Source organism: Leuresthes tenuis, unplaced genomic scaffold, assembly GCF_036924035.1.
Source record: "Leuresthes tenuis unplaced genomic scaffold, fLeuTen1.0.hap1 SCAF_5, whole genome shotgun sequence".
Lineage (NCBI taxonomy): Eukaryota > Metazoa > Chordata > Actinopteri > Atheriniformes > Atherinopsidae > Leuresthes > Leuresthes tenuis.
The window spans coordinates 4073421-4085876 of record NW_027325359.1 but is presented as its reverse complement, the minus strand read 5'-3'; the positions used below and the strand labels follow the sequence as shown (position 1 = coordinate 4085876).

General features: G+C 42.8%; 1 protein-coding gene across 1 annotated transcript in view; it reads right to left on the bottom strand.

The window, feature by feature from the left end:
• abtb2b (ankyrin repeat and BTB (POZ) domain containing 2b) overlaps window positions 1-11971 on the bottom strand; it is a 39440-nt gene extending 27469 nt beyond the window's left edge. Inside the window, exon 1 of the mRNA XM_072385495.1 lies at window positions 10559-11971. Within this exon, the coding sequence (XP_072241596.1) occupies window positions 10559-11450 (892 nt within the window). The 5' untranslated portion in view covers window positions 11451-11971. The remainder of the gene's footprint in view (window positions 1-10558) is intronic.
• Window positions 11972-12456: the final 485 nt, after the last annotated feature.

Sequence of the window (12456 nt, the reverse complement as noted above, 5' to 3'; positions counted from 1 at the left end):
GCAGGGTGATAATTAGCTCTGTTTTATCTTTTGCCACTTGTAAGAAATATGGGAAGAAAATAGCATACACAAAAGCAATGACGAGAACAAACTGGGAATATCGTATAAAGAAAAGTAGTTCTGCGTAAAGTGATGATATTTCAAGAGGGAAATATAATATAAAAAAGATATCTCTGGTCCCACAGCAAAAGCCTCCCTAGCTGTAATCCCAACAATTGGATGCACAGCCAGAGATATATATAAAGCACATATTTAAAATCTAGCCTCCTGGATATATTAATGCTTTCTGCAGCCATCATATTTGAGCAGCAGGTTCTCAGGATTCTGACTGCAACAGCAGACCTGTATGTGAAATCTCTGGCTGATCTTTGGCCAGTGGAGACCTGGCAAGATAGACTGAAAGACTACTACCGAGACAGCCAAAATGAAGGAGATGGGGAAAAAAAAAGATTATTTGGAAGATAGGTGGCAGAGGGGGGAGATGAGTCTTTTTTCCTAATTCATTTTTCAGACCGTGGTGGCACTTAAACCCCCTTGCTTGTATGCATAAACTCATCAAAAATAGCTGAGGTGAAGAGACAGAAAATGTTAGCAAAATAGATGAAGAAATTCCCAAGTCAAAGCATGTACTTGACCTCACTCTATTAGCCAGCTAACTGCTGACCTCATCTCTTTCTAGTTACGAACACAAGTTGGTCAAATGGGAAATTATGGCCTTTAGAGCAGCAGTGCATGGGAGCCAAGAACCGCAAGGCAGGTTCATCTCTTCCTCTGTGTTTTTTTTCCCTCTTTGCTTTTCCCTCACTCATGCCATTCCCTTACTGCATTTTTCTGCTACAGTGGAGACATAAGCCCTAATATTAGCACCCAGTATAGACTTATTCTAAAATAATTTAATAATTTGAAAACAATTTTGAAATTTGAAAACACACAAATTATTGACCAAAACCCTTGTAAAGGTTATAGTGTGTTTCAAGCAAAACTGTGATAAATTCAAGGCCTCATACAAAACTCTCGTCATTTACCCACATGTAGAAATTATTTTGTGACTGGTTTCTTTGTGCTTCCCTCTGTAGGATTTGATAATGACATTTCAAGACCCCTGTGCAGAAAACAGGGAGCAGCAGATATATGTGAAGCAAAGAGTAAAAGAGGAAAAGTAAGGGAGGGAGAGAAAGAAAAAGCTCTAGGGAGGTTTTCACAGGGTTAGAATAAGGCTCAGCTAAGGTTTGTCTTTCCCGGCATGGGGCTGGAAATGTTATCCATTTGACATATTGTGTGTAAAAATCCATGCTTCCTTTCTGCTTTTCTGATTCTGAAACACATCAGATATCACAGGCATCCTAATGAAGTTAGCAAGTACTTGCTGTCACAAGCAAATCATGGGAAAAAAAACTGTGAGACTTTGATAAGTGGCAATCACAAGTGTTTTTGATATCTTTGTGTAAGCATGCAAGTATGTTCTGTTTGTTATCTTTGTCTATTCAGGCAGCAGGATAGAGACACAATCTTATCAGAGTCACAGAGAATCATCACCCCCCCCCCCCCCCCCCCCCCCCCCCCCCCTGTGTACACATGTGCCTCACGGTCAGCTGTCATACGTACATGCTCCACTCCATTGTTTCCCAGGCATCGCATTATTGCCTGTACTTTGGATGCTGTATGCAGACAACATGAGATAGTAACATGATTTTGTTGTAGTGATGGTGTAAAAGCATTTGGATGACTACAGGCTGCTCACACTCCTCACTTTGGCTGGGAGTGACTGTCTGAGTGTGTGTTGCATGTTTGATGATGCGCTGCTCTTCAGGCATCCACATTGAAAACTTTAAGTTTCCCCCTTTCAACTCAATCCTGCAGATGCACAATCACCTCCTCCTCACTTAACTGGAATGTTTAAAGGATCCTTACGAAAGGGACTTTACAAGTTGGGACATTCCTTACCAAAAAAAGCATTTAACTGTTTGTACATTTGCTCAATGGAAAATGTTTGACTTTTCAGGATTAGCAACTTCTTATTTCTTGACTTCTGTGAGTAAATTGATGGGTGGGTCCTACGTTTTATATTCAACTACAGTTAGGCTGCCTTTGAGAGTTGCTTAACAGAAGTTCCTCTAACAGAAGCACCAAAAGACCAGAGCACTGACACATAGACACATGCACAGTATATGGACTCCTACCTAATGTAAAGCACATGGAAAATAATGAGAATACTTGTTCAGTCGAGCCTAAATGAGTAACACTAGTGTCTACTAACACATGCGGGTTGAGCAAATATTAACATATTAAATAATCTCTTAGGCTTACACACAGTTACACTAAGTCCGGTTTGATATACTAATCAACATGTTGTGATCGTTTTTAGAGGCTGTAGCTTTTAGAAATGGACAGGAGGGGAGAGCATTGAAGGGTGCTTTGACCAAAGTCGTGCTCTGTTTAACTGCTGTCTGACTGACTTCCTCTGCAGCCTCCATGTGCATAGTCTCACATAACCAAGTCTATCTCAGGCCAGGATACAGCGATGGTGTTCCTCAAATCAGAGGTGGTTCCCTCCAGCATTCCAATTTTGGTTAAAATGGTGAACAAATGCAACAGCAACCCTGCCAGACAGCAAATGTTACTGTAAGATCCAAATCCTGTTCTCTAAAGTGAGGGAGTTCTTGGAGGCAGTAAAAGGGAGAAGAGCTATACTAATATGAGCAGGCTTTCACCAGCAATCAAAACAAGACATTAGTTAGACTTATATGCATTTACAAAGGCACAACAAGCACAGGATAATAACGAACCAACTCATATTCCCTTAATTGTAAACACAAGCCACACTTATCAGCTTGAGTGGAAAAAAATAAACTACAGACATCCATCTTCTAGAGAGAAGCCCCATCTTCACAAGTATAAGCAAGTTCAAATAAAAAGTTCCATCCCTCTGAATACCATTTAACAAGGCATCCTTTCATCTGTGTGAAATTCCACCACATACCACACTATTCCTTAGTCTATCTTCTCTCTCAAACCATTTCAAGCTCAATAGGCAGATTATATGAGTGCTGAGGAGGAAACTTGGCGACCATCGCTGGGGTGTATTATGTCCAGCACTGTCGTGACCCTGAAGTGACACACAGATGGCCAACACAGCCACTGATTGAGGCAGAGAGCACGGCCAACAGAGAGAGACAGAGCAGATGCGGCTGAATAGACAGAGGCCACTAATTCGCAGAACACATCAAAATACAAACAAATTTGGACACAGCACAGATAAGCACAGAAAGAAACTTTCTGAGAGATTTTCTTCTCACAGCAGAAGCCATAGCCTGCACACAGGCAGTCAAGCCTTAAACGCAGACCTAAACACAATCCTCATCATTTTCAAAGGACACAGTGTTTATGTTCATAACAGTTATGTTCACGCACACCTTATTGTTAAATCGTCTTCTTGAAGTAACACCTCCATTTTGCCAAATGTGTTTTGTTATCAACTCTCCCTAAAAATACACATCTTCTTCTGGTTTCCTCCGGGGGCTGAACTGTTTATTTTAGTTTCAGGAAGGAGTCCACATGTGGTGGACATGCACTGCAGATACTGTCGACAGAAAGCGACTAAAGACTGGCAGAGTGTGTCTGTCCTAATGGAGCCTGTTTTCCTGTGCCCACATGTGTTCTCCAAATGGCCGTCTAAATGTGCTCCTTCCCTCCACTAACCACAAGGGAATTCCAGGAAGCCTTGCTTTAAACGGTTTAGCTCTAAATATGCTGTGTGTGCTGCTGTGGCTCTTTTAATCACCACGTGCCTTTATGGATGACCCTGACCCAACAGGTGATGGTTTTAGAAGGTGGCACTGGTTGCAGGATTGCAAATGAAAAAGCGTGATCTTGAAGAATAGAGCTGCAAAATACACCGGAGGAGTGTGTGTGCTGGCAAGTACGAGAAGGGAAGAAAAGAGAAAAGCACACAGGACAACAGATGAGCAGACATAGTTCCATGGGTGTGGGCTAGAAGGAGATTGTAATCAGTGTGGGGGTAGGAATAAGCTTCTACAAAAGCATAACAGCAGATAAAATGCAGTAAGTTTAAAGAGGTCTGAGGGAGTCTTATGATGTGTTATTGAGGTCAAATATAAGATGACCAGATTGGATAAAATGCAACAGAAACACTCAGATCACAGCAGTTTTATATTACTTCAACCCACAACGATCTGGCCAACAGAACAACTCGGAGGAGGGGGGGTATGCCCTGTGATGTGGACAGAAAGTGGTTAAAACAAGCTGCTGAGTCGCTGTGTTTACATACGTGTTGTTGCTGATGAAGCTGGAGGCTCGACGCACAAACAAACGCATTCCACTGTCTGACAAACAGACACAAGACAGCTGAGAGGAGAGGGAGTGTAGAGGAAGACCAAAAAACAAGACACTGAATATTACCCCTGTTCATGGCACACTGTGTCCATTTCTGCCAAAGTCAAATGGCTTTTTAAAGAAAAGTAAATAAATAAATAAATAAAGGCAGAACTCTCGCTTTCTTTTGCTCTTTTTCCAAAGAGAGCTGCATCTCCTTGTGTCAAGTCAAATGGAACCAGGCAGCCCCTGTCACCATTTGTTCCTCTGAAAGTTTGCTCGTATTAATTGTTACACAGTCAGGCCCCAATCAACCGTGCTGCCAGAAAAGACCAACTCAGAACAACACACACAGACGCACACACAGTCACTTTCAAAAGCACTGATACCATCACAGTCCGAGGAGAAAGACAGAACAACATCAAAGCAAAACTATGGAGGAAAAAGAAAGTCAAAGAGTGGAATGGCCTACTTATGACAGGCGCAAAACTGGTTAAGGAGCCTTTATGGGCCCTTTGCCTACTGAATCTGGCACACTTACCTACAACATGCTTGTCACAAATCTCGCTGGTACTTTTACTTCTCACTCCTTTTGAGTTTACCTTTCTTTCCACTGGAAAATTTGTATCTATAAGGAGTAAGGAGATATTTCTACTGATCTGATTTATTCAAGGGACTTTTGGTTCTGAAATCAAACTGTGAGATGTTCAGCAATAGAGAAGTCGGAATGAAAGTCTTCGATGGGGTGCCATAAAGCATCTGTTTACGTTCTTAAATTATCTAATGCATTAGATCAATGGGAATCTTTGTTTGCAGATGGCATTTTCAGTTTTAAGTTTTGTTTAGTACCATTTAGAAGTGACGGTAAAATAGATAGTCAGAGTCTTCCTGGCATCTGGATCATGGCATATTGAGCTGAATATAATGTACGGACTGAAAGGCTCTAATAAAATCAAGGAGGATAGACTTATGTGCACGACAGCTAGCCTACAAACAGGCATGTTTGTTTTTCCAGGGCAATATATCTGAGCTTAGCCATTCAGTCTCGTCAAACTGCTCTCTGACTCTGCTGGACAAAGAGGTCAGTGAGAGCATCACAAAAAGCTCTCTATTTCAGTTAGTTTACAAAAACAACAGCTTAGACTTAAAAGGAGGAAAAGAGAAAAACACACTTTCCTTGCTTGGCTGAAGAACATCCAAAAGAAGCTGTGTCCCTTTTTTCAGCGCTGGCTGAAGTGATCACAGCCCTTCCTTTAGCACACATACATGCATTCATGGGAGCAGTCCTGCACACAGACACAAACTCTTCCTCTGCTGCAGAAATTTGGCTCAGACTAGGTCAGTTGACTGAAACAGATTTCACCAAATTAAATCTAATCCTTGGTTACACAAATCTGTTTCTAATTAAACTACACACTTCCTGGTGTCCCTCTCCCTGTGCACACCCTGTCATCCTATCTGATCTGTTTGTGTGTAATTAAATATTACAACCGAATTACCCACAAAATGGCTCTGTATCAGCTAAAGTGGCTGGCTTCAGTTTTGCTGGAGCACAAATGCTGAGAACCTGATACATGACAATGAATTGCTCACAAGCAACAACGATTTTTGGCATGGATTTTCCACAGAAAGGAGTAGTGAAACTCCTGGTTAATTCAAAGACTTGTGCCCTTTGTGAGATATGTGAGCTGTTTAAAAGCAAAGTCTGAATGGAATATTATTTGTCTCTCGCTGTCTCTTTTTTCTTTTCTCAAATTATGGCACATATTTGCACAACATAGTTAAGGATTTGGAAAGAGAAACTGATCATGTTCTTGGCTCTGAGCCACACATTGAGTACATTACATCAACTGACTTAGACAAAGCGCAGAAGTTTCAATTTAAAATATCCAGAATCAACAATAGATGCTCTCTTCTCTTCAACACCAACATCCACTCCAAGTTCAAGGAGCGGAGCGTGTAACAGCAGTCCAAATCGCTTTGTAATGACTTTCAATACCAGCAAGTAAGAGCCTTCCTCTTAATCAGCTTTCAATCATCAATGTTGTGAGTAATAATATGGTCTGAGCAGACTTTTCCTATTATCTCCCAATCTTTGAACGGAAGTTCAACCGCACATCTGGGAAGATAAAAGTCAAGTCATTAACTCTTTTCCCTTCAAGAAATAATGGCAACTTTTTTTAATCATACATTAATCCTGTTATATGCTAACACTAGTAGTTAAATTTGTGTTCATTTATCTGCTCAAAAGTTCATTTTCTTGTTGATACAGACAAATGCATTTGCACTTGCTTCTTTTCTACTGTGTAGAAAATAAAGTGGTCAAAACAAATATATGAAGTGCATTCAGTGACGAGCAATACTGACAATTCCGATATCATTGCTATTAGGGCGTCTGATTGAACACTTGCTAATAGAGCTACAATGTCTACTGCTGCCCTGTAGCATCTGACACACAGACAGACACCGGCACTTTGTTCCATAAGCCGCATTTTATAGTTGGACAACGTGATGCACTGTAGCTCCTTTAATGCACTGACCTTATCCAAGATTCCAACCATCTTCCAGCCAATCCTTCTGCTTCCTGCATTAGCTACTTGGGATGCAACCCATCAAGCAGGACAGATTCCTTTAGGAACCACAACCGTGGCTCTGTAGTCATCCATTTGCCACACCTATAGCACTTTTTCAGCACCAACAAGCCAAAGAACTTTAATATCTTTCGGACTTCTTCTGTTCTCTGCTTTCCAACAGCGATCAGGGACTATCAATATCCAAAGGCATGCATGTTTTAAAGTTTACAGTTGCTATTCCTATGCCTCCATTTATATCTCTTGACCGTCATCTGCATCTCAATTTGCTTCCTCACTATCAGGGCTTTATTCTACAGAGGCATGACTCATGCTGCGGTAATGTAATCGGGGGAGCGTTGCTGGAAGTCCAAGTAATTACCAGATACTCAAACGAGAAGCTAAAACTCTGTTAAAATAGTTACTGACTTGATTTCCAATAACTTCACAGACAGATGACAAACAAGCTGTCCCTATGTTGTTGTCTTTATCATAACCAGACAAATCCTTTGTGGTGTCATATCAGTGAAACCATTACTCATGGTTACACAGGAATGGCCACTACCCGTAAAAACAAACGTAAGCTCCCACAGATGAGCACATTCAAACACATGTGCGCACCAGCACTCTGATGGGTCACTGTTTTTACAGCTGGGACCAGACAAGAAGCCAATGCAAACAGTGACACGGACCATCACTGTGTGTATGTGTAGCCTGGGGTGATACATGCACCCCCATATAACACTGTCACACACGCAACCACAAACACAAGCTGTACTGTCAAGAGGAGGATTAACCCTAATTATCCACTAAAGCCATAAGTGTTATTGTCTTAACTTTTTAAACATTTGCCAGCTAAGGATTTTCACAGATTTAAGCTTGTTTTTTTTTTTATATCAGAGGAAATCTGCAGCATGCCTTCTGCAGCATATATTTTCCAAAACTGCATTTGATCTTGCTCCACATTTGTGGAATAGGGAGTGTATTTTTTAGAGTGCTGCTTTCCCCATCTGTGTGACCACAGTGCTGGGCTGCTCTCCCTGCATCTTTCTGCCCACTGTTCCCACGCCTCTTTCTGGGCTAAATACATATTTAGGGAAGTACTGAGCAGCAAATCATATGTTTTCTCAGTGCACCCTAAGCCCATTACAAGTAGCCTGTTTACAACCTCTACAGAGCTGGAGCAGAAAAACTGGTCTTGCTTTGTGTTAGTCCTGGATCATATCTGCATTTAACCATCCAGCTATATTATTTTCAGTCCATTCAGTAATTCAAATCAATGTCACAGAAGAGATTTTGCAACAACACTGTTCTAACATGAGTGAATGTCATGCACTTAAGAGTGATGCTCAAGAGCTAAACTAAACAATCATTTACATAATTAAATATTGCACTATTGCTTGAACAGCATCAGCAAACAAATATAGGAAAGGTGTGAGAAGAGCTTTAAAAAGCCCTGTGAATACTCAAATGAAGATACGCATGGAAAGTTGTCCTGTCATCCAGACCGGATATTAACAGACATCTGCGTGCAATTCATAAAGATCAATCATTTCAGAACTACTTCCAGTGTCCATTAGTAAAGCTACTACTCTGCACTTAAATATGCTTGACAGTACAATCAGTCCAAACCATACCAGGAAGAGCTCACTCATGTTTCCTTGAGAAATGAATGACAAATGGATTCCTCTGTGCAGTGGTATTGTGCATTGAGTTCAATCTATGCTTTGAAGCTATATGAACACATGCAAAGCAGGCTAAATTGGTCTCAGGGTCAGCGTGCATGAGAAAGCGCTCAAGCGAGTGTGCGCATGAGTAATGAATAAGATACTGGCACATCCCAACCGGGTTTCTTTAATGCACTCCCAGTAGACCAGAAGAAATAAATAGATAAAGATTAAGTGGACGGGAACATAATGGCAAAGTTAAAAAAAAGAAGGTAGAAGGTAGAAAGAGCCTGTGAGAGCGAGAGCACAGAACGAGGGAGGGGAGGAGGGAGTTTTCAGTTTTGTTATTGGAGCCGTAGAAGTCATTTCTGACTTAAAGAGTTCCAGATGTGGGCCAGCCCCCTGAGAAAGACTTAGAAAGACGAAGAGAAATCAAGCGAAAGAGGGGAGTTTTATCAGACTGCTAATTTGTTTGATACTAGCTCTACATTTTGCTTTTAAGAGGGTAAAAATCGATCCTCACTTTTACTTGGGGGCTGGGGAGGGGCAGCGGTGGGGGCTGCAGAAAGCCACTTTCAGGGTGGGGAGTGTCAGGTGGTAAGGTGGTAGAGGGGTATGTGGCTTCCACAGCACAGTATTGGGTCTATAAAAAGCCCGGGTGGTCAGAAGAATAGGCTGTTGTTATTACACACACACATCTCTCTCGGAACCAGTGACTGAACTCACTAAAATAGGCCATTTGAAAACCCAACCAAAAGACATCTGGTTAAATACTGGGACTGGTCTAATACTTTTTGTGCAATGAAACAGCTCCAACTTAAGCATATGGCAGTGGGCAAGCCCACTGCACTTCACTACCAAGTTTAATGGAGAAGATAAACTGGAAGCTGAACAGAAAGTGAAATGTAAGAAATCAGTAATGAGTCTGCATGGGTTTAAATGCAATCTTTTAAATGCTCATAGATCCCAGATCTTTGTACAGTTAGCAGTGTTGCAGCATTAGCCTATTCTTCACAGGTATGCCATATTTGCAGAGAAAAGTACTTCTTTTTGATAACATCTTACCATAGATCAGTAGTGATATTTCAAATATTGGCCATCCCTACTCATTTTCTCTCTCTCTTGTCTATAAAGTGCATTTGTGTGTGTGCTTCCCCAGCATTTGTTTTCTCCCACTCTGAATTGGGCTAAGCCGCATGATCACACAACAAAAGGCCATTGTGCTACAGTAAAAAGCTCTCCTATAGGGAGCTGATAGTTGGACACAAACAAAGGCTGGTTACATTGTCCCAACACAAGCTTGTGAATCAACTCAATGCTGGACTGCCAAAATAGCCATGGAAAGAGTGCTAGGGTTTGACAAAGAGGGCTGAAAAAAAGAGTTGATTGAGTAGGGATCTGGGGGTGGAGGAAACAAATGGACCAGGAGCAGGATGCACAGCTGAACCTGGAAGAGAAGTGTTAGAGAGATGCGAGATGTGTGCGGATGGAGGTGGGAGAAAGGGATCAATCCAACAAGATGCTTTTAAAGGAGGGTGGCCAACATAGCAAGAGCCGGAGAGGCGTAAACAGAGAGCCATATAAGCAGACATATCTCCTGTCTGGGCTTTAAATTAAAGTGAGGACTCGGGTGTTGTAACTGATTAGAGTGAAGAAACCAAAATCAAATGTTGCTGTCCAAAACAGAATCCAGTACTTAGTTCTGCTAAATGTGGTCAATGAAAGTATATTCTCTGTGTTCACAAGATGTGTCTGTTTTTCCAATTCTGACAAGTCAAATTAGGAGCAAATCCATCAACCCCCCATTCACAAAGAGCTGCTATTTTATCCAGCAGCAGGCCACAGTTCACCTTTTCCATACAAGGAGTGTGAGACTGGAAAGTTGTGACTAGCATTCAGGCAGGACAATATGTGAGAGTATTATGTTTCCGTGTCCACACACACACACATATTACCCAGATAATAAAAAATCATTTCAAACTGGTTTACCATTAGCGTTCTTCCCACAGATCAGGTGCTCGTAGTGTTGGAGGACTCCCCACAGCTCGGCATCATTGTTTACAACCCCCTCCAGGGCCTCTGCGCTCACCGGGGCGCATCCTGACCCTGAATCCGGCCCTGAATGACCCCTCTCTGCCATTAGCACCCTGACTCCTATCTCCTCAACCAGAGCTTCCATGCACGCAGTCAGACAAATTGCTGCGTATTCGTGGATGCGCACGGAGATGCGAGTGTCCACCATCCAGCGGAAGAAGCGCCCCACGGAGAACGTGAGGCCGCAACGAGCAGACTTGCCTTTCCTCAGGAGCTCACCTGCGCTCATACAGTACATGGAGATAGCTTTGACTGTAGCAGAGACGCAGTGGTCGGCCAGGGCCCAGCTGAGAACCAGCCTCATGGCGCTTTGCACCTCGAAACGCGTGCAGCGACAGTGCATGACACTGAGCCGCTGCGCCTCCCTGGAGATGCGGATGAGAGCCCTGCGGAGGAGAGTGGACAGCCGCCTCACTGCCTCTGGGGAAAACACAGGTGTAAGTCCCAACTTAATGCTCCCACTTTCAGCCACTTTGCGTAGTAACTTGGTGACCTCTTCTTCAGTCCAGGGGAACTCCTCCAGTTCAGGTAAGCGGTGGCACTTGGAGAAGATGTCTTCTGGGTCTTCGGGAAGAACCGTGTTGACAGTGTCCCAGCTGTTGTTCCTACTGTTCATGGAGCCGGAGTAATACCACCAGTTTCCCCTGTGAGGGGCCGTCATGAAGGCCTGGGAGTTTGACTTAGATGAGGACAGGCTGAGGGATTTGCAGGAGTCCCCCGCTCCGTAGCCCGAATCCAGTGTCAGGTCCTCCAGGGTTTTCATGTGGACATTGCCCAAACCAGCCATTGTTGCCCAGTGGCTGTAACCGGGACACTTTGGAGGAGCGGAAACCTCGTCAGCGGTTTACCTGGGAGTTAGTGAAGCCGTCGAAACTCCTCGCTGAGCTGGATGAACTGGTTACACAGAGCAGCACTTGCTTGGCATGCTGATAGGTAGAGTTCACCGCAGGATAGCGAATAACTGCGAACAAAATAATAATGTTCCTGGTAGAGAGAGTGATCTTAATCAAAACCACTGCGTTATCACTAACAAACCAGACAGTCCGGACAACTGGTGCCGCGTTCGTCTCACCTTTCCCCCAAACGGAGTGGGGGGGGGGTTAAACTTTATCCAAATCAATAACCTCTTTTAAAACATGACAAAATGTTTCACCGCTCACTGAGTCCATACAGACTCAAGTTCGCGTATAGAAAAAGTCCAATATAGCCGGTAGGCAGGCTGAAAATGACTGCGAAATTGAAAGAGAACCATTGAAAAGTCTGAGTGTTTGCTCCTCCGCTCTTCAACGACACCCTGTCATGTAGAGCCTGCTGGAGACTCAGCTACAGATGTGTGAGAGGCGGGGCAGCGTCTGAACGACAACGCTAAACCGACTCAATCACCAATCAGGAGTTGGCTGACTTCTGTCTCAACCAATCAGATTGTACTGAAAAGCTTTCGCTGTGTCGGAGTTAATAAGTATCTGTACCTTTACTTCGAATGAGCATTCATCCATTCTAATTTATTAACTACATTAGGCTGTTGTCACACTCACTCAATGACACAGCAACACAAACTTCATATCACGTTAACGTCCCGAATTTTAATGTTTTTAATAGAATGTGATCACATTTTCGAACATAAAATGTGACGATGTAGAATACTTCGGAACATACATGACTGATTGTGTTATAGATAAATCCAGTGTTTAATTCCCCCACCAGTCATCACACAGTTCTGGGGAAATCCTGCTGTTAATCATCTGAAACCCTTATGCACATCAGCCAAATTTATGTCTAGTCTGTGGCAAGAA